At 41.6% G+C, this 27,322-nt stretch overlaps 3 protein-coding genes across 4 annotated transcripts in view; 1 reads left to right on the forward strand and 2 right to left on the reverse strand.

Moving 5' to 3' along the window:
- yjefn3 (YjeF N-terminal domain containing 3) overlaps positions 1-21,217 on the reverse strand; it is a 25,412-nt gene extending 4,195 nt beyond the window's left edge. The window contains exons 1-5 of the mRNA XM_008307297.3: positions 20,209-21,217; positions 6,167-6,275; positions 1,410-1,520; positions 1,188-1,276; positions 497-516 (exon numbers count right to left, since the gene is read on the reverse strand). Coding sequence (XP_008305519.1) covers positions 497-516; positions 1,188-1,276; positions 1,410-1,520; positions 6,167-6,275; positions 20,209-20,276 — 397 coding nt within the window. The 5' untranslated portion in view covers positions 20,277-21,217. The remainder of the gene's footprint in view (positions 1-496; positions 517-1,187; positions 1,277-1,409; positions 1,521-6,166; positions 6,276-20,208) is intronic.
- LOC103399996 (methyl-CpG-binding domain protein 3-like) overlaps positions 1-27,322 on the forward strand; it is an 844,757-nt gene that overhangs the window by 47,947 nt on the left and 769,488 nt on the right. The window lies entirely within an intron of this gene.
- The window catches only part of gatad2ab (GATA zinc finger domain containing 2Ab), a 15,947-nt gene continuing 10,249 nt past the window's right edge, over positions 21,625-27,322 (reverse strand). The window contains exons 3-11 of one of the 2 annotated variants that reach the window (XM_025066321.1): positions 26,369-26,492; positions 26,038-26,169; positions 25,770-25,841; positions 25,488-25,604; positions 25,176-25,376; positions 24,840-25,089; positions 24,327-24,727; positions 24,022-24,238; positions 21,625-23,870 (exon numbers count right to left, since the gene is read on the reverse strand). In XM_025066321.1, the coding sequence (XP_024922089.1) occupies positions 23,743-23,870; positions 24,022-24,238; positions 24,327-24,727; positions 24,840-25,089; positions 25,176-25,376; positions 25,488-25,604; positions 25,770-25,841; positions 26,038-26,169; positions 26,369-26,492 (1,642 nt within the window). In that variant the 3' untranslated portion in view covers positions 21,625-23,742. Of the gene's footprint in view, positions 23,871-24,021; positions 24,239-24,326; positions 24,728-24,839; positions 25,090-25,175; positions 25,377-25,484; positions 25,605-25,769; positions 25,842-26,037; positions 26,170-26,368; positions 26,493-27,322 lie in introns of both variants that reach the window. The other variant, XM_017040665.2, reaches the window with a different exon arrangement.

Raw genomic sequence — 27,322 nt, forward strand, 5'->3', positions numbered from 1 at the left:
TAATGATCTCGTCTAAGGAGGTTACGAATTCGCTCCTTGATGTGAGCTACTGTTTACGTTTTAATTTTTTTACGCTCGGCCCATTAAAGGACAAAGGGATCAGTTCTGCAGCGAGGAAGATGGAACAGCTAATTATATTAAGCTTGACTTGACAGTCTTTGAAGTTGACAATTTCCATTTTGACAGTCGACGAGAGAAGTTTCCAACTGTGCCTAACCGCGGACGTGAAGGTGAGGTTTTCGTTTGATTCACGCCAAATAAAACCAGACAGACTTCACAAATGGAAAGTTTCCATGCGGTGACTGAAGAAAACGGAGACATGGCATCATCACGTCCACTTTTAGTTTTGGAAAAAGCTCGTGATTCTCTGTGAATTAATAACTCCTCCTTAATAACACCACACAGCGAGACAATTGTCAACACAGAGCAAATGCATTTTTTTTGTTTTGTTTTTTTTTTACTATTAATTCATCCAGTGTTTTCATCAGCGCAGTACATCGGGGTACCACCATCTCGCTGTGAAAATATGGTGACAATGCAGCACTGATTCAGTGAACAGATAGAGTGCATCGTACACGTGTGTGCAGATATTTGTGGCCTAACAAATGCATTCGTGTATCTCTGCTGACAGGGATCACAGCGCACCATAAAAACATTCAGTCTCACACCAGAGCCTTGGTCCAAAGTCACTACTCAGATTTCTTACATTACAGCAAACTCAGACATTGGTCCCAGTTGGTCAATTATGTTTGCAGTCTAATGTCATAAGAACGTGAAAGTGAGTAGCAGGAATATAACATTTTAATGTTTTACCCAAGATATTTTCTTTATTTAAAATGATTATTTCTTCTCTGTGGCCAAAGGGACCACAAGTTTTTCCAAACTTTATTTTGAGTTAACGACAAGGCGTCACGAGAACAATATATCTGTATAGACCGTCGGCCATAGTCGAGGTTGAAGTTTCGTTAGCCGACTGGACAGGAAGGGTTTTTTTTCACTGAACTGAAGAAACCACTCGGATGAGACGTGGAACATTAACTTGAAAAACGTAACGTCCGGCCGTCATGTTTTTGACAGTCGGTATGTAGCCACCGGGGCACACATCTTGGTCATGACATCATATCGTGGCCGACGAGCGGGAGAAGCAGACAGCTTTAATGGCAGTAACGATAGCGTGATATCATGGCTGTCTGAGAGCCCTTGCAGAGAAGGTAATGGGATAAGTGTCTTGGCCATTTACAGGAGCTGCAGTGAATTCCTGAGAAGCACACAGGGCCTGTATAGAGAACCTCCTGTTAGCCCTTAAGAAACTCGAGAATTCCCTCAACTCCCATGGTAGAAAAACAGACATTCAAAAACCACATTTTGATACCGATGGATGATTTCAAATATGCATTTCATCGACTTACGAAAATGCGCAGGTGTCGGGCGCACACCAGGCCGATGGATCCGTTCTGATCTGGACCACAGATCACCAGGACCGTCGGCTGCTTTTTCGGTAAGGAGCTGAGAGGGTAGGCCTGGGGAGGGGCAGACAAGAAGGTAAGCTGTGGATGGAAGGATCTATGACAGAAGGATGTACAGATGAGAAAATAGAAAGTGTCGCTGAGGGAGAACAATAGTGTGTCACGAACAGGAAGAGATTGATAGGCATCGGTATTATCCCGTACACTCGGGGCTTTTGTTGAGGGCAGGTTATCTGATCTGTCTCTCTGCTTCTCTGACACATTTAGATCGGCTTCCTGCTGCATACCAGACACGCTCAGTGTGCACGCTCAGTTGTGGGTGAAAATGGAACCATGTTTGTTGTCTCCACCGTCTATCAGAACAGGTCCGTTCTCATTAAGTGACACCGACAGTGGTGGAAATAACACCGGTGCCTCTGCAGTCAGCTGATTACATTTAAATGGCAGACTTTCCAACGTGTCCCCAGATACAGGGGCGGCAGCCTCATTCACTGCCCCTGCGTTCCCTTAAATAAAATAAAACCTCGTTAAAAGCGTTAAGTGGGGCAGGTACACGCCTGAACGACTGGAAGTCTGAGTGGCTAACACCTCAACATCATTACCACATTAGGCAAAGATGATTGTCTATCATTGTAAAAACCCGCAGTAAACGACTAACTCACCCGCGTTACTTCCTCATCTAGAAAAGAGAGCTCGGCCCAGAGGAGATCATTTATGGACGCCTGGAAATCCTGTCTAATTAGAGCTAATAAATGTGTGTCAGAGCTCACGCTGTAAAAGCCAGTTACTGTGCTGTGTTTGACTTCTGTCAGAAATGAGACTCAACTGAGGAAATCAGGATATAAATACAGGAGGTCCGCGGTTAAAGACGTCCTCGACCTACAGCGTTTAAAGGTTACGTCACCACGCCCCCGACGTATACATTAGAAGAAGAGGAGGGGAACGTAACGTCAGAGCAGAGACAAAATAAACCCTGATATTGCGATATGTAGTTGTATGCAAGTGCCGACTTACGACGAAAATCTAAGTTACGTCGCCGCTAGAAATGGAACAACGACTTAAGTCGAGGACCCCCTGTAGAACAAAAGCACTTTGTTGTCTACATCACACAAAAAAATTAATAAAATAGCAATCCAATAAATAATTTCTGTAATTACCATTGTATGTATTTGTGTGTTTAATTAGAATTATATTAATGTATTCTAAGAATAGGAGTTGTATTTTCACAGCACGAACCAATAATAACTGAAGTTCCTGTGACAGGGGAACGGTGGTGTCAGCAAGTCTCCGCATGGTTTCATTAAAATTAATGAGAATCAATGTGCATTAACAAGGGCGATAAATCCATAGGAAGAGACCGTTATCTGTTACATAAGAGCTCAGTGGAGAAATCATCACACCGTCAGACTCACACAGACTGATTACAGCAGGTTACGGTCGGTCAGGGCCTCTGGAGCTGATGGTAACACCAGAGGAGGGGAGAACGTTAGCAGGTAAAAGGAAGCTGATACCTGCAGTACAAATGACCTAGATCTTTTAATGACATGATATTATTTTACATAATCACACACTGCCGCGGCACAACACATAAAATGAAACTCTAAAACTAAAGGACTGCGTTTATACTGATCAGCTGAGCAGTTATTTAACCATCACCAACTGATCTGTAACACAGAGGTTCTCAACCCCCGGGTTCTGGACTGGTACAAAGCAACATCACGTTACGATCATCCAGACTTCTGTTTGTTTTGGTATAAGCCTGAAATAATAACATTATTTCCTAAAAACATTCCCATCCAGAGCACACGGAAATAAACCCCAGTGTTGTGGATGTTCAATCCAGAGACACTCAAATGTTGTCTGATCTAACAAGGTTCAAATTGGCAGCAAATGGCAAGAAATCCAACTGTTTATATAAAAAACAATGCTCTAAAACCCAGTTGAAGGCCGTCTTCTTATCCTGTTTGGTTTTTGACACTGGTGTAGATGGGTTGTTTCATCTGTTGAGGAGGTTTGTGCAGAATTAAAGAATAATAGAATGTTTGTTTGTTTTTAATTAACGTTATAAAATGTTAGACCTAATATATGGAAACAAGAGCAGAATCTACCCTCAAACACTGTCTGAAGTGAAGTCTGGTCCCTGAGGGAGATCACTGTAGGACTAATGTCAAAGACACGTGTGCCTTTACTTTCGATCAACACACACATTCTGAAAAAAGACAATACATACGGCGAGCCTATGAAAACATGATCAGGCTGCTAACAACAGAGACGCGAAGAAGACCAAAGACTGAGTTCACAAGTTCCTGTAAACCGTAGACTCATTTATTATCATTTGGTCACAAAAACATCCCGTGTGTCCGTGCAGGTGATGAAAAGCCCCAGACTGACAGAAACACAGTCTGGAGCTAATAGCTGCGGCTGCTGGAACTGTTAAAACCCCTAAGTCCTATCTGGCAACCAGAGGGGTGTGAATGAGCGAGCGCTCGTTGGTGTGGTATATTTGGAAGCAGCAGCAGCAGCAGTGGGTCTGTAGTCAAATCAATGAAATCAGACTGTCTGCATCTCCTTCTACTGTAATTTTCTCTAAATAGCACTGATGTCATGTAAGCGGTAGCGCGCTTCTGGCGGCTGCGGGCAGCAGCTGTCCACGGCGCACAGGCCGTGTTTGTCTAGTAAGGCTACGCTGTCGCGCCTGGTGGTGGTGGCCTCAGAGTTTGATGATAATGAAGTGGATGTGGTGGATTTATTTACACAGAGACTTTGTTTCTGATCGGTGCTGCCACTCTGCCTCGGCCTGGTTAAACCCTCCGTCTGCTCGTGTTTCTGTTTCATTATTTATGTGAGTTGTCGCTGTTGCATTTAAACATATGACCTAGATCTCACTGGTAATAGAGTATCATTGAAGATTCACAAATTCAAATTAAAAAAACGTCTGAAACGTGACCACAGAGGACGGAGATACTTGCCTTGATTTAGAGTGACTACATTTAAACAAAAACAAATGTGACCCATTTAACATGCTAATGCCTGAGTTTCACCAAATGATGTGTGCTCTAAAAATAGTTTTGGAGATAAACAGCTGTATATTAAAGTAATAGTCACGAGATGGCAGCATCTCAGCTCAGTTAATTAATCTCATTCTCATACTGTGCTTTGTACAGATAAATAAATAAACAATACCAGGCCCATATCAGTATCAGCCGATATCGGAATCGTGTTTGGACATCGGCATACCGGCAAAAAGTTAATATCCAACAACCCTAGCTAAAACACTATAAACACGTTATATTTTCTGGGTCATCTGTGCTTTCTTCCCTAAGACACGGCAGCAACAATGAACTTGTGAACTGTACCTTTAATCAAACTGCTCTCAGTGTTTACCTGAGGTTCTTCGCTCTAGTTTCTGGTTCTCGGTGTCGTCCCTGTCCTGTTTTTCTCTTCAGTTCTTTTTCCGACACAGCTCAGTGTTTCACGTGTCTTAAAGCTCAGACTTTTAGCCATCACAGCCTGTTTAAGAGCTCACTACGGAAACCAGTGTCGCATTAAACCAAGCCAGTGGTCTGGTCGAAGGGAACCACATGTTGTTCCTCACAGCCCTCCTCATGCAAACACACACACACACACACTCAGCACAGTCCAGTTCCCAGCAGAACAGAGCTGCAACCACACCAGAGCGGAGGAGCTCCAGCTGTGGGCTGCGGTGCTGCAGGAGTGCTGAGCACAGAGTGAGCTCAGGTGTTCTGCCCCGAGGTGAGCCACTCAAATGTTTGGTGGTAAATGTCATCGAAAATTACAACCTTTTCCTCCACATAATGATCAGACATTTTATACGGAAGCCAATGCAAATGAGAGGAGAGCTAACTGGCAGCAGCTGTGACCTGTTAGCCTCTTCAACAATCAAACAGCCACACCGGGGAGCTAACTTGGTTTGGTGATCAAGCAACCCTCAAACAGGGAGAAAAAAAATATCACTTTTACCCTTTAATTTTATCTACCGCATTCTGTTGATCGACTCCACAGCGTGATTTGCCTCGAATGAACCACGCAACGCTGGCTGTGTATTAGACACATGTATGAAAGGTCATAAAAGGGGAGATCTACAGCGTTTCCTCTGACGGAGATACTTTACCCCAAACCATTTCACGGATCTGGAAAATAACTCAAGAAAGATAATTCACTGTGTTTGTATTTCTCCTTGGAGAAACAACATTGTTCAATGTTGTTTTATGCTGGTAACGCTCAAACCTTGCAGTTCAATCTGCAATACAACAGACTGAAAAGAACCAACTTCAAATCATCGACAGCCTATGTTTAAAAAAATCAATCAGGAAGTGCCACAGCTGAAAGAGTCGCTGAATAAATTGCTGACAGAAACTCCCATACATCACAGGGAATAGTGTCCAACGTTCAGTGCGTAGCATTGCTAATTTATTGGTTCAGTCAAAGAAGAATTCTCAGCGTCTAACAGAAGCAGAAGTCCTCGCCCTGGTCCTGTACTGTGTCTGCAGCAGTGGCCAACTTTGATTTATACTCAGGTTCTAGGACAGGATCAGCCAAAGACCACACAGTTATGGACGGATGGGAATTATGAATGACTTCTGCACAACGGTGTTCCGCTCCATGAAGCAGAGAAAACAGATATGGGCGAATAAAACAGTGACAGGCAGACTGAGTGAAATCAGAGGAGGCGGTCAGACCTTGGTGATGGCCAGAGCGCAGGCTTGTCCCCAGATCTCTATCAGCTGCTGCTGTCCAAATCTGTAGTCCCTCAGCAGCTCTGTCTCAATGGCTGCCGCCTCCCCTTTACTGTCAAAGAGAAAAACATCCTGTTGGTTTCATCTTCATCATCATCATCATCATCATCATCATCATCATCATCGTCATCATTTACATTGTCATTTATATAAATGAGTGGCCAGAAGTGAGTTTATTTATTCAAAAAAATAACATCCAGACTAATGTACATAAAATACATAAATAAAACTTTGTATGTTTTTCTTAAGGTGAGTAACTGAGCTAGTTAGTTAGTTAGTTAATGGTTAAAAAAGTTGTTCCATTATGTAGTGCTGCTGTGCTATGACACATAAAGGTCACAGCAGGTACTGACAGGAAACGAGTGTACAGACATTTACACACACGAAAAAAAACAAACAGTAGAGGCTCATATATATATATATACACAGCCTGTCAAAAGGGACAAATATACACTGAGTCTTTTTACTGCAACTCATGAAGGTTTGTTGACAGTGACATCTCAACAAGTTCACAGATCGTTCAAATAAAAGGAAAGATGAAGACGTGTGGGTCAGAGGTCAGCTGACTGGACAGTACTTTTGTCAAGGTATAATGAGTGGAACTGCTATAAGGATTTTTTTTTAACTTCAATTTTCATTCAACTGCGGATCCCGTGACATCCTTATTACTCTACAGACACCTGGTGGTGTATTTTAGCAGTGCAGCAAATGACCCACAATCTAAAACAATATTCCGGATCTTTACTCTTCACAACTGTAATATATTCCTAGGACACATCCCTTCTTTGACTAATTGGACATTATACAGTATATTTACATCGCTCTACTGCAAGATCATTAATCAGACAACACCAACGGGAGCACACGTACAGACAGAGATCAATGCAAAAAAATCAAAAATAAAAAAAATCAATGAAGCGCTCTAAATTCACACAGTAGGTCTAAAGTTCTGTTTTGTGCTGTGTACATGAGTGTGTGTACGTGTGTGTGTGTGTGTGTGTAGAAAGAGGGGCCCCTGGCATTTACCTGAGCCAGTGGAGCATTGGCAGCAGCTGTCACCCATGGCTCACCTCAGGGAGGTTTCCTGAGTCACTGTGACAAGCTGATCTTTAGAAAGTTCACCGTGGTCTACAGGGTTTGCTCTGGGTGGCGCTGCACCCACCAGCATCTGAGCTTCTTGCTGTTTTCACCCAGTTAAATTGATTCTAGGAGGGAACAGATCATTGATTCGTTTGGCTGTAGGGTGTAAAAAAAAAAAAAACCCAAACATCCCAAATCCAAATGTTGCTGTTTTGTGTTGGAAACTGTCACAGCTATAGAACAGCTGCTGACAGGACTATTGATCCTGGGTACTAACACAACAACTGTGGATGTGCAGCTCACTATAAGGCAGGAGGCTTTACCACTAGGGAGCAGCACCACGACAAGATAGAAGGTGGTTATTAATTATTTTCTGTCATGCCCCCCCTTGGAGACAGAAATGTTTTCACGCCCTTCCCCGACCCACACCCCCACAAATTGAAATACTATTGAGAACCTGATAACATGTATATTTTTATCTGTACAAAACACTGTATGAGTTGCTGCCACCTAGTGACTGGAGGCTTGCTATCATTCAAGCATTACAGCAGCGTTACACTTATGTCCAGTGCCATATTGAATTGGAAGCCCCTCAAGCCCCCCCCCCGGCACCTCATTGTGCCCCGCCCCACTATTTGAGAAGTACGGTGCTAACCTCTGATTACAGATTTGATCTGGCAGTAAATTATCTGATGCTAAAAAACTTGTTTTGGATCAAAATCTTCAACAAATCAGTGGCTGTGGATATGATAGATGTTACAGACAAAATAACACTTAATTTAAAAAGCTGCCTGTACAGTATCTCCAATAAGGCCGTGGTTTTAATTGTTCGTGATGTCACCGTCAAGCAGCGAGCGGTACATTCTCCCCGGGGGAGACCATGATTTCCCCACACTGGGAGTGAGGTTCCCCTGTAATGTTTCATCTTAATTGTAGCATTGCTCATCTGTGATCACCGTCTGCTTAATGAGTCTGTTTACACATGAGGTAAGATGAAACTTTAATGGCACCTCTGAGGTCACCGCAGCACTTACTGTTAGAAGACTGTAGTCTCACGGCATCACAGAGGTGGAGCGCTCTGACAAACAAAACCTTTTTGAATGTAGTTCTCTGTCACTGCACAGAGAACTATAAGGCACAGAGAAGACGCCGGCAACTGTGTCTTTAACAACAGCAGTGCATTATTGATGTTGGCCAACGATACATGATGGAAGATGTGTATTATATTGTACTCAATATTTACTTAAAACATTTAAAACGTGAGGACCGGAAAAGCTATTTTTTTTTAAAAAATTATAAGAAACACAACTACATTTGTCACAAAATTTTAAAAAATGTAAAAACCTGACAGATCAATGATCATTTCACTCACATAGAAACTCTTTGCCAGAAGAAGTAGCAACAAAAACAAGGTCCTGTGGATCGGTACTAAAGTTTAAACCAACTTGTTGGTAAGACAGGTTTGAAATGACAGTACTGAGAGTTAGTGCTGGGAACTTTAGCACTGTAACTGTTTTCAGGCCTGTCACCACCTAGCCTAAATTTACCGTTGGGTAATTAGCCGTGTGAAAGGGAAACTCTCGTGTTAAATGAAAGAGCAGGTAATAATTATTCAGACTGTGGACAGAAACAGTTCCACACTCTGTTATTAGGGGTCCAGGCCTCCCCCTCTGCCTGTCCTCTCTCCCACTATCTGTCCACCTACTGATCCGTCTCCATGATCCACGTGTGTTGATGATACTTCAGGCCTTTTACATGCTGATTAATAACCACATCCAACAGCATCTCCATGACAGGGAAGCCCTCCAACGGTTGTATTTTGACTAAGTAACAACTAATTATTGGCTGGCTACCACGGCTAATGGAGAATGGTAATGATTTAGATTTCACAGTGCCGGGATCGGTGTTAGCAAAACGACCACAGCATGTTCTGTTTTTACAACCAAACATAGAACATAGAAGTCAATTAATAAAAAAAGAGAGACCATTCCTATAAAACACTGTGTAATATCTATTCTAAAGACCTTTAGTTCCACTATTTCTACTGATTTCTACATTGATTCAGACACAATCTGATTAGGTTTCATTTCCTTCCATCACTCAGTCTGCACCACTCCACTCCACTTCTTTCATACCCGTCCTTTATATTGTTCTGAAACTGGAAAATAATAAACATCATCAGGTGTATTTTTGGGTGCTGTTTTATGGCCCTGTTTGTCAAATAAATGTCTGACACAACAGTCACAGTTTTGTGTTCCTTTTGTGTTTGTGATGCTCCAAAACTGAACAGCAGACACGTAAAAAAATAAAAAACGATGCGAAGGTCAAACAAACAGCCTTACTTCATAAAGCAGAACAGCATTCAAGTGATTCAGTGAATTCATAAACACCTGGGTAACTGAGGGTCTTTCTGTAGTCTCATGTCCTCCCTGTCTCCTCTCATGGTCCGACAAGAAGATTATGGATTAGATTACTCAGACACCACGCCACGTACAGTAACTCTATATCCACCGTAAATCAGAATTCACATACTGTACATCAGTACCTCTGTCACTCAGCTACACTAACACAGTGCTAACATCATAATATTGGACATAAAACATCAGAAGAGTCTGAATTACGCCTGGGAGTCATAATGAATTCCATAATGAATTACAGAGGCTGTGCCTGACCTCCAACTCCATCCTCTAAAAATGACTGTTAGAGGGTTGATATAAACAGTCAACATATTAATTGCATAATTAAAGTAATCTTTCCTTTTTTGTCCTATTACTTCAGTCAAAAGACCCACATGATATAATACTCTGCACAATTTGATGACAACGCTTGTCTCAACAGCCTCAGCTGACAAACAGCAACTTGTACTTCTCCTCCATATGTGTTCTTTCAACGGCGCAGCACGGGGCCCTTCATGCTGCTCAATTTTTATCAAATCAGGATGCATGACTCACTGTTCCTCCAGTCTCCTTAGGCAATGAGCTCCTAGGCTGTAGGTCTGCCTGTAGGTCTGTGAGTGTGACAGGCAGACAATGGGGGAGAGAGAGACAGACAGAGAGAGAGAGAGAGAGAGAGAGAGACCCACATCCGTACAACTGCCCTCGATAGCATTATTCTTTCAGATCAGGCCTAATCAGTTTAGCCGTGGGACTTATTTCCGTTACGAGGAGACAGACATTTTTGGATAATGAAAATCAGTCATTCCCACATTTCGCCTCCCCTAACTCATTTTGCCCCCGGTGAACCTGCTGGCATACGAAGCCTGATGGATTAGCCCGGCCCAAAGCCACAGGTGCTGTCCGGCTCATTTCAGTTCCCTATTTCCTCTGTGTAAGTGTTCTTATGGCGCTAATGTCCATCCTTGACTCATGCCTCGTATCTTCCATTCCCAAATGTCATGTGACAGCAAATGGGTACAGACTGTGATCAATATGGAGAGGCACTCAGTGAGGCACACACAGGTGCATCAGCAGAAAACCACGTCAAGCGTACAAGGTTTACATCAGCCTACTGACACGGGGGTGACATCGACGAACGAGCCCTCTGCTAACATGCTTATATTATCTGGGACCCATATTTTAAAACTCACAAACCTTTGCTAGACGACACCCCAAAACAAAACCTCTTGCGACCCACCTGAGGGTCGCGACCCAGTCTTTGGTCTAAAGTGAACTAAACTAGTTCAGTTTAGTTTACTTAATATTCACTACCGTTGATGAGTTACCGACCAAAAACATGGCTAATCATTCAAAACAACTAACCTCCAGATCAGAGCTGGTACAAGGACTGAGCCTGGTGGTCAGAACCGACCAATCAGCTGTCTTGTTACGTGAAATAACAGTTACTGCAGCAATTAAAACTCTGTAGCCATTTCCTTTCAACAGATCAAAGCTATGCTCAGCCATCATTTTCCTGATTTGAAGTCAGTAATAAAAATCCCACCTGTACCAGTGGAAAAGCATTTGAAAACACTACACGTCGTCCTACCAGGCCAAATAATTAGTTTTTCGAGCAGAAATAATTGATCCGTGTGAAACCAATAATTACACGGGGGCCGCACGTGTCGAGCATGTTCCAAAGAAAATCCTTGTTAGCTGACAATTAAGAAAAACAACGAGTCGTTGATGTAAAAACTACTGTCCGTATTATTAGCTGACAATTAAGAAAAACAACGAGTCGATGTAAAAACTACTGTCCGTATTATTGCATAATACAGTATATTAACATTTATATTACTTTTTTGTATGGCTTAACAGGTATTCCTACAATAGAAAACAACATAGCAAAAAAAAGAAAAGAAGAATATCCGTTAGTAAGGTGATAAAGAAGGACGGGAAGAGTGTGACAGGACATAATTACAAACGGTGCGCTGGTCTTTCTGAGATTTAAATAAAGGAGACTAATTACACCTTGTCAGGAAGAGAGCGTTCAGTCAGCCCTCCCTGTGCTCTGTGGTCAAATATACAGCATTAACTGCTACAGACAGAGCACGGAATGATTTAACCTGAGGTTATGTTGTCAATGTCAAGTACTTTTACCACTAAAACCAACCACCAAACAAACAACTGACACCGTCAGTCTCCGCCAACACTGTTGTCCCATTTTTTTCCCCATATTCTCGCAAGATGGCGCTGGTGAGTCCTAAATGTGTGCTTTTTATTTGTTATTTATATCAGCGGTCCCCAACATTTTTTGTTTTTTGTCGGACAGTACTGGTTGTAACTGCGGATCGCTAGCACCGAGCCGATTGTTGGAATATCATTAGATTTTCAAAATAAAACATCATTTGGATGACTTTTTATTTTGAAATATTGCCAGATGGATATGAATGAATTCTCTTTGAATGAAGTCAATTAGTAAAAACGAAGTACATTTGTCATTGTGTTTCACTACGGGCCCAGTAACAAATGATCTACGGAGTGCTACTGGTCTGCGAACCTGAGGTTGGGGAGCCCTGATTTATATCATTTTAAAAACAGGAAGACTGAGGAGGAGTTTCTTCCATATATTGTTTTCGTGTACATTGTCTTGACACCTGCTGTAGAGCAGTGTTTTGTTTTGTACTGTGGCACAAACAAAGAGGTAAGAAGGCCCGAAGGGCGTACGAGCTGCAGAACTCTCTCCTTTATGCATTTTATTCCCTCCCACTGTCTCGGCCCTCTGGGATCGGCAACATAACAGGTTCTTCTGTGAAATTAAAAAGACAACAGACAAAGTTTCCCTGGTGGTTTCTCTTCGGTCACGAATGAGAAGATACAACTGTAGCAAGACGTCGGCAAGAACACCGAAGCTTTTCCTCCCAGTTAGGAGAAGGAAACTGGGGTTTAGGAAAATGAAATTTTTTCTATTTTCTTCATTGTCGAATCAACACATTACAGGAAGGGAGTTGAAGCAGCAGGGCGGTATAAACAGTGCTTTTATATTTGCTCACTCAGAGGTCGGTTGTAACCTTATGAATGCTGATATAAAAAAATCAACTCCAGCAGGATTTGGATGAGTGATGGAGGTTGATAGAAGTAGGCCACTGCTCTGTTTCTAACTACTGACCCTGCTGCAGAGTTCAGGACATGGCAGGAGCGCACAGCCTCGTTTCCTCTTGGCTCTTTTGGATCCAGGAGATGACTACTCTGACTAATCTCATTTTCATGCCCGCACTTTATGGATTAAGTCTGCAGCATGCAACAGCACCAGAGAGAGGAAAACAAGATTCTTCAGGCAAAACCAAAGCAGGACAAAAACCAATCACAAATCACACGCCGCACAAACCACAGCTGCTATGCCAAAGGTTATTTTGTACTGAAATGTACGGCCAAGTACTTGTCGCTCCAGCTTTTGTTTTTTAAAACATCACATACAAATCCAGGCACCTGAACCGAGAGACACAGAAGAGTACACAACGCACAGGCTTTGTATAATTAATGAGCACAGCAGTGGGGAGCCGCGAGGGACCAGAGAGCCATCCCATTCAAACTGGCATTCGGCCGACCTTTCACACCCATGCTGCCATGTGTCTGTTTGTGAGTGTGACGGGGAGTGGAGTGCAGAGGCGGATGACAAATACAACACCAAGGTGGCTGGTGGCAGAGAGAGATGTGTGAGATACGCAATGAGGGCCAAGCCAGATGAGAGCAAATGGCAGAAATGACCGGCCACGTAGGTGCACGTCGGAGGAACAGACGGACGATGATGATGATGATGATGATAAGGATAATGATAATGAGGAGGATGATACTTAACAGGATATCTAATTGAATAATGAAGTGGTTGAAGATGATGGTGATGACGATTATGAGTGATCATGTTGTTGGTGACTGTTATAAATGATGAAGATGAAAATGAAGAAGAAGAAGTAGTCCTGGTCCCTCCCCTACTCTAAGGCCTGTTTTATATATATATATATCTCCATACATAAATATATATGTATATATATACATACATGCATACATATATACATACATATATGTGTATATATGTATCCAGCTATACAGACATATCCATTCGTACATACCACATACATACATACAGTATAAGACCTGTTATACAGTATATTATATATACATATATAATATATAACAGGCACTGACAGAAGGATCTTTAATGTATGCACATGTGGCATTTCCTATACATTAGCACAGGAGTATCACAGCAGCTGTGCAGGCCAGGTAGCTCCATGGGGTTCCATATAAGGAGTGTTCGATTACTTTGTGCACTGAATGCGTAAAAGCCTGGAGAATACCGTGTCTTGTACGAATCGTCCCCAACTCCCTCTGAGATGATCGGAGAAGTAACGAGCAGAGATAAAGGTGGCAGAAAAAATTTGCAATCTGCATACAGCATGAGTGACAGTAGGCGCAGGCTCCCCTCTGTACTTTAAATAAATCCCTAATGATTTAGACAAAAGAGAAACAGGCCAAAAACAGTGTTCTACGCCAAATGGCAGAGTAGAAAGTCAATTAAACGTGAAATTAAAGAAAGGAAAAACATCAGGGTCACATGGCAGAAAGTCTTACGACTGATGCGAAATCAGTTTGACAGTTTCGAAAAATAAAAATTTAAAGGAACAAACTGGATTCAAAACAATTATTTATATATTTCATTGACTCATCTTCCACATTTTCATTCTATATAAGGTCTCTAAGGGAGCTGAAGCCAGTCCCAGTCCCTCAGCAGCTGGGCGGTTAATTACAGGGCCACAGGGAGAGACCACATCCACTGACAGGAGCATTAACGTCTGTGGTCAAGTTTATAATTCAACTGTTCTCTAATCTGCAGTTCATGTGACTGTGGGCGAACGACAGCACAAACAAGGGAAACCAAGAACAGAACATGAACCATTTACAGATGACCCTCTTGATGTAAGGCACCAGTGCTACCCACTGACCCCCTCCACAACCTCTGTTTCTTTATCTGTTCAAGTGTTGAAGGTAACTGGAGAACCAGAACCTGGAAGCTTGGAGAACAAGCCAACTCCACACAGACAGCCATCTGCCCTAGAGGAGACACGAACCAGTGACCTTCCCAGTGGGATTCAACAGCACATTTTCAACCTAATGTTATAGCCCTGGTTCCCAAAGTGGGGGGCAGGGCCCTCCAACGGGCCCTAGAACAACAGTATTTTAGGTTAACTGAATTTTTACTTTTCAGTTTTATAGTTAAATCCACAATGAAGAAATTGCATTGACTCGTGATTTTAATCTAGTCCTGGAAACATGCATATCACTGGTTGGTGCGAATATATGCAATAATATGTTAATATAGATTCATGATTATGTATGTCCATGTGTGTGTGTTTTTAGGTTAAGTTGCCAAGGGAAAAATGAAATAGAATCTCACTACAAAGTAGACACGTCCATGGGAAAGCTAAGTCTTCACAGCTTGTTTCTTTTTACGTTTTTTTTTTTTATGTCTTCAGATTATTAAACATTACCTCAACTAACAGCCACTGTAAACCACCTCTGAAGAAATCACGGGAGGAAAGCTTAGGTGTGGAGTGTATGGACGTATGGAACATTCATGTGTGTAATGGAATGTTCGCAATACCTCGACAAATTCCTCCCTTCGTTATCTGTGCTCTCTGGATGTTCTGTATACATGGCGTCTCCTCTCAGCTGGTGTCTGTGTCTAGCGCTGCAGGTTGCCGTCTTTCTTACCGCGCGCCTCTCTCAGCATCACCATTAACCCGGCAGCTCTGAGGCCACCTGGGAGTCTAGCCTTTGGAACTGTCCATCAAAACATCCCAAAGAAAAGAAATTGGCCTGCGTCTTCTCTCTACAGTCGCCAAAACCAACTAAAAATAGATGTGGATGGAGGCTCCACTTGGCTGTTGCTAGGCAAACACCTTTCTCAACCTTTATCTTACTTGATAAAACCGAGCAATACGCAGTTATACTTTATTTTCTTGTATTTCAAGTACTTAATTATGACCTTGTATAAGTATTAAGCACCCTGACAATTTTGCAACGGTCTACCTATAGGCTGAAAAAAAAAAAAATACAAGTTGCGTACATTTGGATTGAACAGTTGGAAACCAATCAACCAATCAAAATCAAGATAATAACAAATATGAAATAGACAAGAGAGTTGGTACACAAACTACTTTTTATAAAAACAATCATATATATAAATAACAATATATATATTTATAAACATACTGTATATACATATATGCACATATATACATATCTATACATATATACATATATATATATAGAAACTGGCTCTAATAAGGGTTGAAAAATACACAGTGCTTTATTAACTACATAATAATTACTATATTATTTCATATCTCAAATTTTATAAAATGTCTTCAAATGATGAAATAAAATATGCAAATATGAATGAGAATTATTTGATTGGTTTTAAAATAATAGTGACCTACATTAAGGCGTGGCCACTTCTAAAAACAAATGTATTTATTTTTTAAACATCGCTTTGAAATTCTAATGATTTGTAGCCACCGTTTTCACTTTGTGAACAAACGGTTATTGGGTCCTTGAATGGGAGCGCTGCTGTAAATAGGCGCGCTGTAGCAGCGTGGGTGTGTGCTGTGTGAAGCTCACGGAGAGGTTTTCAAGACCAGAAAAGCCCAATTTAGCATTCCAGGGATACTTTTTAAATAAAACAGAAGTACCGAGATGACCAGCCTGACGCAGATTTAAACCGAGAGCTTCTACTTTTCTGGCCTCTAGCAAAAGTAGCATCTGTGTTCCATGGCAAATAAAACACGTTGATATGAAGTAGGTGATAAGATCCTGCTCCTCTGCTTCCATTTATCAGATTTACAGTCTTTATCTGAATCCTCTCCTCCCTTTCTGGTTTCTATTTTGGTCTCTCTTCTTCACTGCCTACAGATTTTCTTTTTTCCCCATGGAGACGACGTACAGTTACTAGCTGGTGGGCAGCGCTCCTATTCTGTCACCATGAGAACGCCATTCTTTATTTTCACCTTCCTCAGGACAACTCTGACCCGTGGTAACGACGGGGAGAAATACCAGCCTTTACTTTATTTAATGTCAGTGTGAGATCCTCTTATGTACAGGCTATGACTTTGTTCTCTTTCTACTAAATACCCTGTTGTTTCAGGAGCTGCTATTCCAACAATCAATCTCACTCCCCCCTACACACACCTCCCCCTTCTGGCAAACCCAGCCAGCCTATTCAGTATTTAGCATCGTGTCAATTCTTTGGCTGCTTCGCGTTCATTCGTTTGCTCTCAGGACAGACTTGGATTCAAATGTTCGTTGGATTCCATTAATATAAAAACAATAAAACTCAAATCCTGCCCCGCAGCGCCTTCATACTTTCTGAGAGTACTTTAAATTTCAAGGACACGGTAACGGAGCTGCTGCCTGCTTTGCTCCATGTTTTCTCTTCAGAGTCACTGATAGGAGTTACTAATGAATACCTGAAGATGTAGCCTATTCATAACCTACTTTAATAAAACAAATGCGATTAAAAGCGCCTGCTGACTTTACTCTCATAATTGACAGTTGATTCAGTATTCCATTAACATGCTCAAAACAGGCTGTGATTGGACGAAACCTCAGCGCTGAAGCCACTTAAGACCAAATGCCTGTCGTTAAACACTGATCAGTGGGTTTTGTTGTGAGAAAAAAAATCTATTTCTTAAATCATAGCAGACATTAAATCGGTACCGAGTTGGACAAATGGAACACTGATGACTCACTGAGGTCTGACATTATTTTTATTATCATTATTTCTCGTTTTGGTCTGTATTGTAAATGTTACTGTAAGAAAATGTCATACTGAAACAAAAATACTATAACAAATAAGCAAAGCTGCATACTACTGTAGTAGTAGTAAAGTGCTGAGGCATTACTACCATAAAACTGACCAGGGCCCTTCATGTTTTTTTGATTTAATAACACCTTAAATTAACATCAACCTTACACATCAATTTGGTCTGAAAACGCAGGATTACAAGTTGCAGATTCATGCTAGTTGAAAACTACAGTACCCGTACGCTACAGGTGTCGAACTCAGGCCCGCGGGCCAAATCTGGCCTCTGGTGTAATTACATCTAGCCCGCGAGATTAGTGTATAGTCACTATACAGTGGCAGGATTTGAGGTATTAGCGATGTATGCGCAATATCATATTTTAAATTTAATTTCTCAAGTGTTCCAGGTTCAATGTTTAGGAAGAATTTTTTTTTTTTTACATATCTTTAAAATAGCATATGTCATTGCATATCTCACTACTACATATCTGGAGAGAAGGGACAACATGCAAAAATACTGTTGATTTCTCAATAAATATTAAGTTTGGCCCACGACTGAGTTTGACCCCAGTCGTTTGATCAAAGTCGAACCCTTTCTGTTCTGTGCATTCTACCAACTCCTCTGTATTTGGCTGTATCCAGCTCTTAGCTATTGTACTGCTGTCACCAAGAGCAACCTCCTCTCTCCCCATTCTCTCCCTTCTTTTTTTCTCTCACCTATTTTTCATTTCCAACACACACATACTTGCAGCCAACCCTGTAACATTCTGCTGCAGCTTTACGATACAGACGATAGTAACAGCACGTTTGTCTTTAGATGTCTTTCTTGACACTTTGAAATGTTTTGCGCACGAGTATCATAAATATTACATGAAGCACATTTTCTGTGCTGATTTATCCCATAAAATGTTGTTTTTCGGTGCTGTTTAGCAAGAAAGCCTGTCTGCTGCTCAGACAAGACCAGCAACATTATCGTCAGCGTTTCGTCTCGTTACTGACATGTTTGCATGTTGCCATTCAGCCTCACAATGGTCTGAAGATGCTAAGACTTCACCCACACAACCCCGACAATCTCCACAGAGATTAAAAATAGCCGTCTCATTGCAGATCTCATTATACGGTAGAAAAACGCCGTAGAACTGTGAACGAAAACTGCATGAGTAGCAAATTACCTCTCTTTACCTTTTTTACACTTGACTTGACTGCACCTTCCCCTCTCTGCCCCCGTCATTAAATCGCTCCATAAATGCCTGAGCTGTCACACAGGCGGACGAGCTCCTCAAAATAAAAAAATAAAAAACTGGTTAAAAAAAGATGCCAGAAATGCCAGGTGCAACAGTGAGAGAGTTATAGAAAAATAATCAAATTATTAAAAATAATCTACATTTTGATAGCAGAATTTAGGAAGTTAGGAAATGGAATCATAGGTAAAAAAAAAATAGACATGATCCAACACCATCCTTCTTAAAAATAGCTCTGTGTAGCCAGTGAGCAGGGGTGGGCAAACTTTTTGACTAAAAAAAAAAATTAGATCATTAGGCACATATGATGTCTGTCGCCATTTAGTGGCATCAACAGAAATTACAGTCGATTGGTTGAAAGGTTTGACATCAGTCTGTGCCATAACTTTTACCAATGTTTGGTGGCCTGGATTAGAAAGCCCAGCGGGCCGTATCTGGCCCACGGGCCACAGTTTGCCCAGGTCTGCCAAGGAGAGTTCTACATTAAAAGTAAACGTTGACTGATATTTGTTTCTGTTAAGTGATCCACCCATCAATTTAGATGTCTGTACGATCACTAGTTTTGTCAAGCAGTGTAAGTGCATAAATACAAAAGAATTCTTTGGCATAACCAGAGCTACAGAATGGACACGGTCCAAGGGCTTGAACCAATCAGCGTGGGTCAAAGGAAAGAGACAGCCTTCTATAGGATGATGTCTATAGAGACTATACATAGACATAATACAAAAAAAAAAGTAATTTAGATGACGTGGAATTATTTAATGTGTATTTGCAGACTACTCTTTGGGGAAAAAATTACCTTGTGTGAGATGCATTAAGAAAGACGAGACCATAGAGATGCACCTGCAAATAAAAGTATATACCGGGTAAAAATGTGTGAGGAAAAAGGTGGAAAATAAGTCTGAACATGACCAACCGCAGACTCTGATACGAAAGATTAAGTATGTTTATGTGCAGCTTCTAGAGATTAAAAATTAACCAATGTGCTAACGCTAGCCCCTCACAGACAGACAGACAGACAGACAGCACAATATTATAAATAAACAATAACAATGCACGCACATATATTTACAGGAACAATACTGGCTGAATGACGTTACGTGGACCCAGTGGTTCCTTATCATCACTTTTTCTTTTGGAATTTCAATAAAATTGAATGGTAGAAATTTTAAAAATTAGACACTGATGTTGCGAACATTACTGTAAACTCCATCATTCTAAAGAGCACTTCATTCTTTTTCTCTCTGACCTCACCATCCTATATGTCCAACACATTCTTCAATTTTCCCATTGCAGAAAGATGCATTTCTCCAATGTGGCTGCACTCTCTGATGTCAGTCACTACTATTTAACTGTGACAGATCAGTGCATTAACTGGAGGAACGACAGAGCAGAACTGGGACGGCTCAGTGATGAGCAGGTGCCTACCTGAGGTAACGCAGAGCTTCTATGGTCTCAGCCTCCGTATCAGCTGAGCTGTGGTTCATCTTGTCCATCTGTTCTCACCCGGCACGTCTTCAGCAAATATGAGAGAGGACGAGCTGTGCTGCTCCTCAAATAAAAACACTTCCCTTCCTTCTCTGTGCCTCACTCTCTGCCTGTCACTCCTGGGAGCGGACTGAGAATGTGTACGGGCGGCGGCTCTTGATTGATTTGGCCAATGGTAGATAATTAGTGGCCACCACCCAGTGAATCCTGCCTCTGTATCACTGCCCCCCCTTCTCTTCTCTGGTCTTCTTCCCACAGTGGACTCAACTCATTCTCTGATTAAACCAGCTGGCTCTCTGTACCAGCTGCACTCGCAGGGAAAGCAAGCCAATTGACAACCAGCAGGAGTGGTGCTCGTCAGCTGATTGGCTCAGGTTGCAGTGGGGTCTTGCACGTTCCACTCATCCAGGATTCAACCCCCACCGTATACCTTCCTTCTCCCCCTGTTTAATTTACATACACACACTCACTCACGGACACTCGCACCTTCTTTTTTCTGCAGCAGCAGCAGGGGATCCTCTGATGTGGAATTTAAAGCGAGCATTAGAGTGAGAGAGCCCTTGAGTCCTCAGTGAAATCCTGAACACCTATCAAAATTCAGTGGGAGCTAAAGAAAATGTCCTTCCTCTTAAGAGACAAAACAACACAAGTGTTGCTGGGTGACATTACAGGGGGGTTTAGAAGAATCACATAAGGCATGTGATGCACACAGAATGATCACATGGGATTGGAGCAGCTGAAGGAAACACTATGTACTACCACAATGCTGTTTAAATACAAATATATATATATATACATATATATATACACAAATATATATATGCAAACACACAACCAGAGAAGTTAGAATCCTGGTTAAGAAACATGAAATAAGAGAAGATGGCTACAAAGGAGTCAGAAAAAAAACTGCTTTGTAAACAAACAAAACAAAGTGCAGTTGACAAGATGACTGTTACTTACAAGAAGAGTGTAACTGTGCTTTTCTACCGGGTTACACAATTGCACCTGTCAGAAAGAACGAATCCCTGTAAAAACAACGAGAGCAACATAAGCACATCTAAATATTGGTTTACTATGCCACCTATGGATGAGGACAAGCATTGCAAGCAACGTGAAGTCTACTTTTCACCTCTTGTATACATTTCTCGGTAACTTGTAAATATGGATAAAATATATACATATATAAACGTATATATGTATACAGTGTATTAAAAATGGTATAGCAAGACACAGCGGCAGAATATAAAACTAAAAAAACGACATAAAAGCTGACGTTATGATTGATCATGTTGGTAATATTAATGACCTAAATTACATCATTGAATATTTTTTTTGCACATTCACACAACTCACAAGTAACAGGTTAAAATTAGTTTTATTATTATTTGATAGCGCAGAAAATAAAATTACAAAAAAACAAACAAAAAAAAAACTTTCATACATGTTTCGTTTTTAAATTGGGCCGCACTGGGTCTGGGCAGCATGACCCACACATACGGAATGGTGAAACGTCATCAAGCAGCAGCAGTTGAAAGTAGATAAACAGTACAGGGACACGCGTAGCAGGATCAAAAGCAACTTTGGGGCTTGTACTGTTTTGTTTAATTAGCATTCACATAACACTGGCTGCTACTCTCTGCCAGTCAGGAATGTACAGACAAGCACTGGGATTTCTTCAGTGATCCTTTGTGTGCAGTTACACAAGACCTGGATAAAGGGATACATTTCATCTGATGCCCAGCTTTTATCCAGTAGCAGAAACAAAAACAAATGAAGTTGTGCTTGATGTATTTTATTATGTAATTTGAGAATTTTATGTCTTATTGTATTTTTATTAGCGACATATCAGTAGGGCCAAAAACGCAACACCACTCAGTTTTGAATTATAGTTGCAAAAAAACAGAACATGGTTTCATAGAGTTTCAATTTCAATTGGAGTTTACTGTGGGACGTGGTGACATCAGTAGCTTATCCTGTGCTGCCGCGACCTGGATCTGTAGCTCGTGAAAGGCATAGTTAGCTCAATTCAAAGACTGGACATCATTCACTCACACTGTAATGTTAAAGACTAGTATAGTTTGTTGCTATAGGGGTTTTTGCATAACTATATTCTGAAAGCTGTCCAGCCCCTCTCACAGAGAGCAGGAGCCTCTAGACAGAGAAAGGTCGTTTCATGAAGCTATCATCGAAACGTAGGGCATTAGCTTACATCACTAACAGGACCCTATAAATAAACCCAGAGACAGTTTGTCTACAGAAAGAAAAAACAATAATGCACCACAATCTATGACTAGAAGCAAACAATAAATGTCAAAAATATGACATTCCTTTGACCCTCCCCTCCCCCTTATTTTAGCATGAATTCATGTTTATATCCAGAGAGGGTTCAAATAAGATAGAAACCTTCCAGCAGAAGGGATTCCATTTGGGCTCCACTAGTTCTTTGGAAGTTTAACAATATTCAATCAGAATAGTCCTCTAAACATCCCGTCTGTGTTCTCACACCAGTCAGTGAAACCTTAAATATTATTCTTCCTCCACATCTTTAAAAAAAAACAAGTATTTAAAAGTAGGCCACAACATGGAACCCAGCAGATGTAAAACCACCTCAACAGTAACATTAGCCTGTAAATTCAGACCTCGACAAGAGGCCACTTCCAAAGTATCATGGAGCACAATATTTAATATTCCAAACACAGTATATGACTTACAGAAGCAATGACAAAATCCTAACATTCAGCCATACAAAATAATCAAACACGCACCCCCTTCTCTATGAGACATGGTGTAGATTAAAAAGAGGCAGTCTGTGTGCACATCTTTATTCTTTTTTTTTTCTTTTTTTTAAACTAATTTTTCTTTTAACGTTTTTGCAAAGCTGCAGTACTTATTTTGTGAATGGTCCTTGAAGCTCAACCATAATCTCTGTCATGAGGTCTTCAGTTAAGTTCACTTTGGCCACCACATGGGCCTGAGTCTGGCAGGCTCAGATTGAAGAGGAGCAGGACATAAGGCGGATGGTCTATTGTGTTGTAGCCATTACTAATTCCCTTGCCTTATGCAGAGACAGGAGGGACTCGTGGATTGTGTGTCAGCTTCTTTTTAGTAAACGTGGGAAGCTCGAATGATGGATAGGAAAGTAAAGGAACCATCACTGGAGTATTGTGAAAAACCATACACGCTCCCAATAAATCGAGCCCTCAAACAAGGTACACAAAATTCTTTTCCACTATCTCTTTGAATCCCAAGTTGGAATGTGGCAGCTTGGGATGCAGCAAGTTTTTTTTTTTTAGCAAGAAGATCTGAGGAGGTGATGAAGAAGTAAAGATCCTTCCCACAAACACAAAAAATAGGCAGACCATCACCTGCACCCCTTTTGTCCAGAGGCTTACATGTCCGAAAGATTAGAATGCTAATGAAAACGGCTGTTATTAATATTAAGAAGGGAAACAATTAGAGAAAAGCTGGATTGCATTATTTCCATGTGTTGGTTGTTTGAGAGATGGAACGCGAGGGAATCATGTCAAGTAAGTACTCTCTCTGACGCTCAGAGGTAGCCTTATGGGCAGACAAGCTGGGGTTCACATAAGCCATAGATACACCTGAGGAAACAAACCACAGCAGTGATGAGTGCAACAGTCAACAAGAACAACACACGATTCAACAGTGATGTCAGTAGGGCCACGCATTGTATTTGAAATTTTGAAAATCTTATGTTTCATTTGTGGATGCACCATCGGCTCGTTCATGTACCTGTATTTCCACTGTTCTGCTTTCTCCAGACAGTCATGTTGCCCTGGTTTGTGCTGCTGCCGACCTTTGCCCCCGGCTGCAGAGAGCGTCCTGCGGCATGCTTGCTTCCCCTGTTGCCCACCATTGCTGCTGTCACTGAACTCTGCAGCTGAGAGGAGGGGAATGAGTGCACCACGCCATGGGACCTCCCTGTGGACTGGATGTTATGTGAAAGTTTCTGCACATGAAAAGAAAAAGGGAATTATTCATTTTATGAATATGTTTAGTGAACTGCAGTCCTAAACCCTTTAAGTGCCAATATTTACCTGTTTAATTGTGGCATGGTGGGCGGCTACAGGTCTGTGCTGCATGGCAGCACTGACCTGCTTGTATGTCTGGGAAATCAGCATCTCACTTTTAGACAGTGAGGTGCTGGATGAGGAGGTGGTTTTAGAGATCGAGGAAGAGGAGGAAGAGGCCGCCTGCTGGAGGATGCGCTGGTTAATCTCCTGCTCCTGTTGGAGAGCCTTCACAAAAGCTTCCTTCAAACGACTTGTGTGCTCAGCTTTTAATGCCTTTTTCTGATTGGACGACACACAGTGGTCACAGAGGACGGTGCCAGCCTTCTCCTTTCTCCATCGAGATGTAAAGTCTGTCTTACACTGGGCACATGTGTGGGGCTCTTTAGGAATGGTGTTGGCAATCGCAGCAGCTGGACCAAGATTACCTGGAAAAAAAAGTGAAGCTTCTTTATTAAAATGGTTGAGTTTACATTTTTTAAAATACATCCAGCATTATCTCTCACCAGACGAGATACATGAGTGTGAAAGTAAACCCACCCCTGCCGTGCATTTCTAGAAGTGTTTGCACCACTTCTTCTAACCCCAACAAGTAGATAAACTCATTATTGGCTGCTGAGGGCAGGAAGTTTAAGTCTGGGGCGGGAGCCTTGGGCGGAGGAATTTCCGATAAAGTCTTCTCCAACTGTTTGCGCAGTGCCAGCTTGGCAGCGGCCTGCCGGCTGGCAGGAGAATCATTTATGCTGGAGTTAGATGACACCGAGGATCCTTTAAGGCTGGATGGAGAAGCCTAAATAGAGAAAAATGCAATATTTTATAAAGGGAACGCATAAAGGGGAAGAAAAGTGTCCTGTAGTAATGATCCAAGATCCTGACCTGAGAGATGTTGACCATGACATTACTGTTGGCCACATTAGCCACCCGAATAAGTCCCTGCTGAATGATCCTCTGGCCTTGGACCTGGACATTGGGAACGGACGCCCTGGGAGCGAGTAAAAGAGGAGGAGGACCAGAACCACTGTGCTGCTGCTGTTGCTGACGTAGACTGGCTATCTGCTGAGGAGTAACTGCAATAGGCTGACGGCACAGAGGCAGAAGGAGAAATATTTAAACCACAGATATCAACTGAAACTATTTCAGAAATATAAGAATTGACTCTTGGTAATGAGAAGAGATTGTACACACTACCGGGGCGCCTCTGACCAGCGGTGGCATCACAATCTGAGAGCCATGTTTAGATGGAACATGTTGGCCACCCCTGACTAATGGGGGAGGGATCACTGTGCCTGAGCTTCGACCTACAATCTGAATAAACAAGAATAAAAAAGAAAAAAAGAAAAACAATGAATGACCAGTTTTATTTTGAAATATTTCTTAAACATAACAGTAACACAACAAGACAATACAAAGTTATCAATATTTGGACCCTCGGCAGTGGTAGGTGACACAAACAAGCGGCATATATATTACCTGTAGGGGTCCTTTGCTTGATGTAACGCTTCCCCTCACCAAAGGAGGAGGGGTAGCTACTGATCCAGCAGCCTGAAAAATAGTACAGTGGTTGACAATGAAGCCATTTGAGTACAAATACACACAAGTTAAAAACTTTTGATAAACATTGTAATTTGGGGTAAAAATTACTTCAGGAGATCAATCTTTTAACTATGTCAGTAACTATTGCCATTGATGGTAGAAGTAACACCAACAACAGCGCCGTCTTGTCCCAACCGAGTTTTACCTTTGATGCAGTGCTTTCCTTCTGGATCTGGCTCTGTCGGAGTTTCTTAAGCAGCACCAGCTTAGCCTCTTGTAGCCTAAGTTCTTCCTTCAGCTGTTTAATAATGCGTTCTCTCTCCTCAGGAGAACTCTTCTATATAGGTCATAACAGAAAAAAAAATTCTCTATTACAAATGTTAAAGACATAAAGCATTGAAGAATCACTGATTAGACAGTTTTATTAGTTACAACATATTATTTAGCAATTAAAATGCTGCCAACAGATCAACTATGGGAAATTACAAGCTGTCAGATAATAACTTTAGTAAAAACAATGAAATGTGTGTTCCTACCATAAGTTTATCTGTGTCAGTCTTTGTGAAGCAGTGACCATTAATGAGCGGACTGGATGGCTCGTTGTCTGATAACACTATCACATCATCTGGTGATGGTGGCGACTGCTCCTTCTTTATGTCACTGTCGGAACAAAGAATCAGATACCAATAAGTTGACACGCAAGTACCTTTCTTCAAAGTTCTTTTCACTTTTACATAGTACAACATAAAGTAGTAGAACAAAACACAAATGACACTGTAGTAATGTCTATTATCCACAAGATGGCAACATTAAACAGGCTTTTCTTATATTAACCGTTTGAGTGCACAGGCGCTCTGGGACCTAAGACATTAACATGAGATCAATACTGGTGTAATGGCGAGGGTGGAAGAAGACAACAAAACATTATGTTCATCAAAAGGCAACGGACTTCCTGCTCTAGTCCTCGCACTGGATACAAGGGAATCAGTCGCAGACATTAAAGACAAATTTAAATCTATTTTTATATATTTTTCAAAAGAAATGGTTTATAGTGACATTTGACTTTCTTCGTAGAACAAAGGACAGCAATATTACATTACATTTAGAGTACATCGGCCTAAAAATAAGTGGAGATTTTAGAGTTTTCCAAATCGAGTGAATAATGTACGGAATGTAAAACACATTTTACAGCAGACGACAGCTCAAGGGGTTAATTCCAATAAAAATGTATAAAAACAGAACACAATTCCAAGACTTAGTGGAACATAGGATGAAAAGAAGATCATAGACCAACACAGAGGTTCAGTTTTCTTTTGTGACTAAAGTTTGATCACACTTCAGATTGTCTTGCAGAAGAAGATACGTGTCGTTCTCGGTTTACCACCCAGACAGACAGGGCCTCATCGCTGCACTACCTCTGTGGCGAGCCCTGTGGCCTAGCCACATCGGCAGAGCCCGGGCCCCGGCCTTCTCCTCCCTCCCACCTGCCA

The sequence above is a fragment of the Cynoglossus semilaevis genome, chromosome 2, assembly GCF_000523025.1.
Source record: "Cynoglossus semilaevis isolate Cse_v1.0 chromosome 2, Cse_v1.0, whole genome shotgun sequence".
Classification (NCBI taxonomy): Eukaryota; Metazoa; Chordata; class Actinopteri; order Pleuronectiformes; family Cynoglossidae; genus Cynoglossus; species Cynoglossus semilaevis.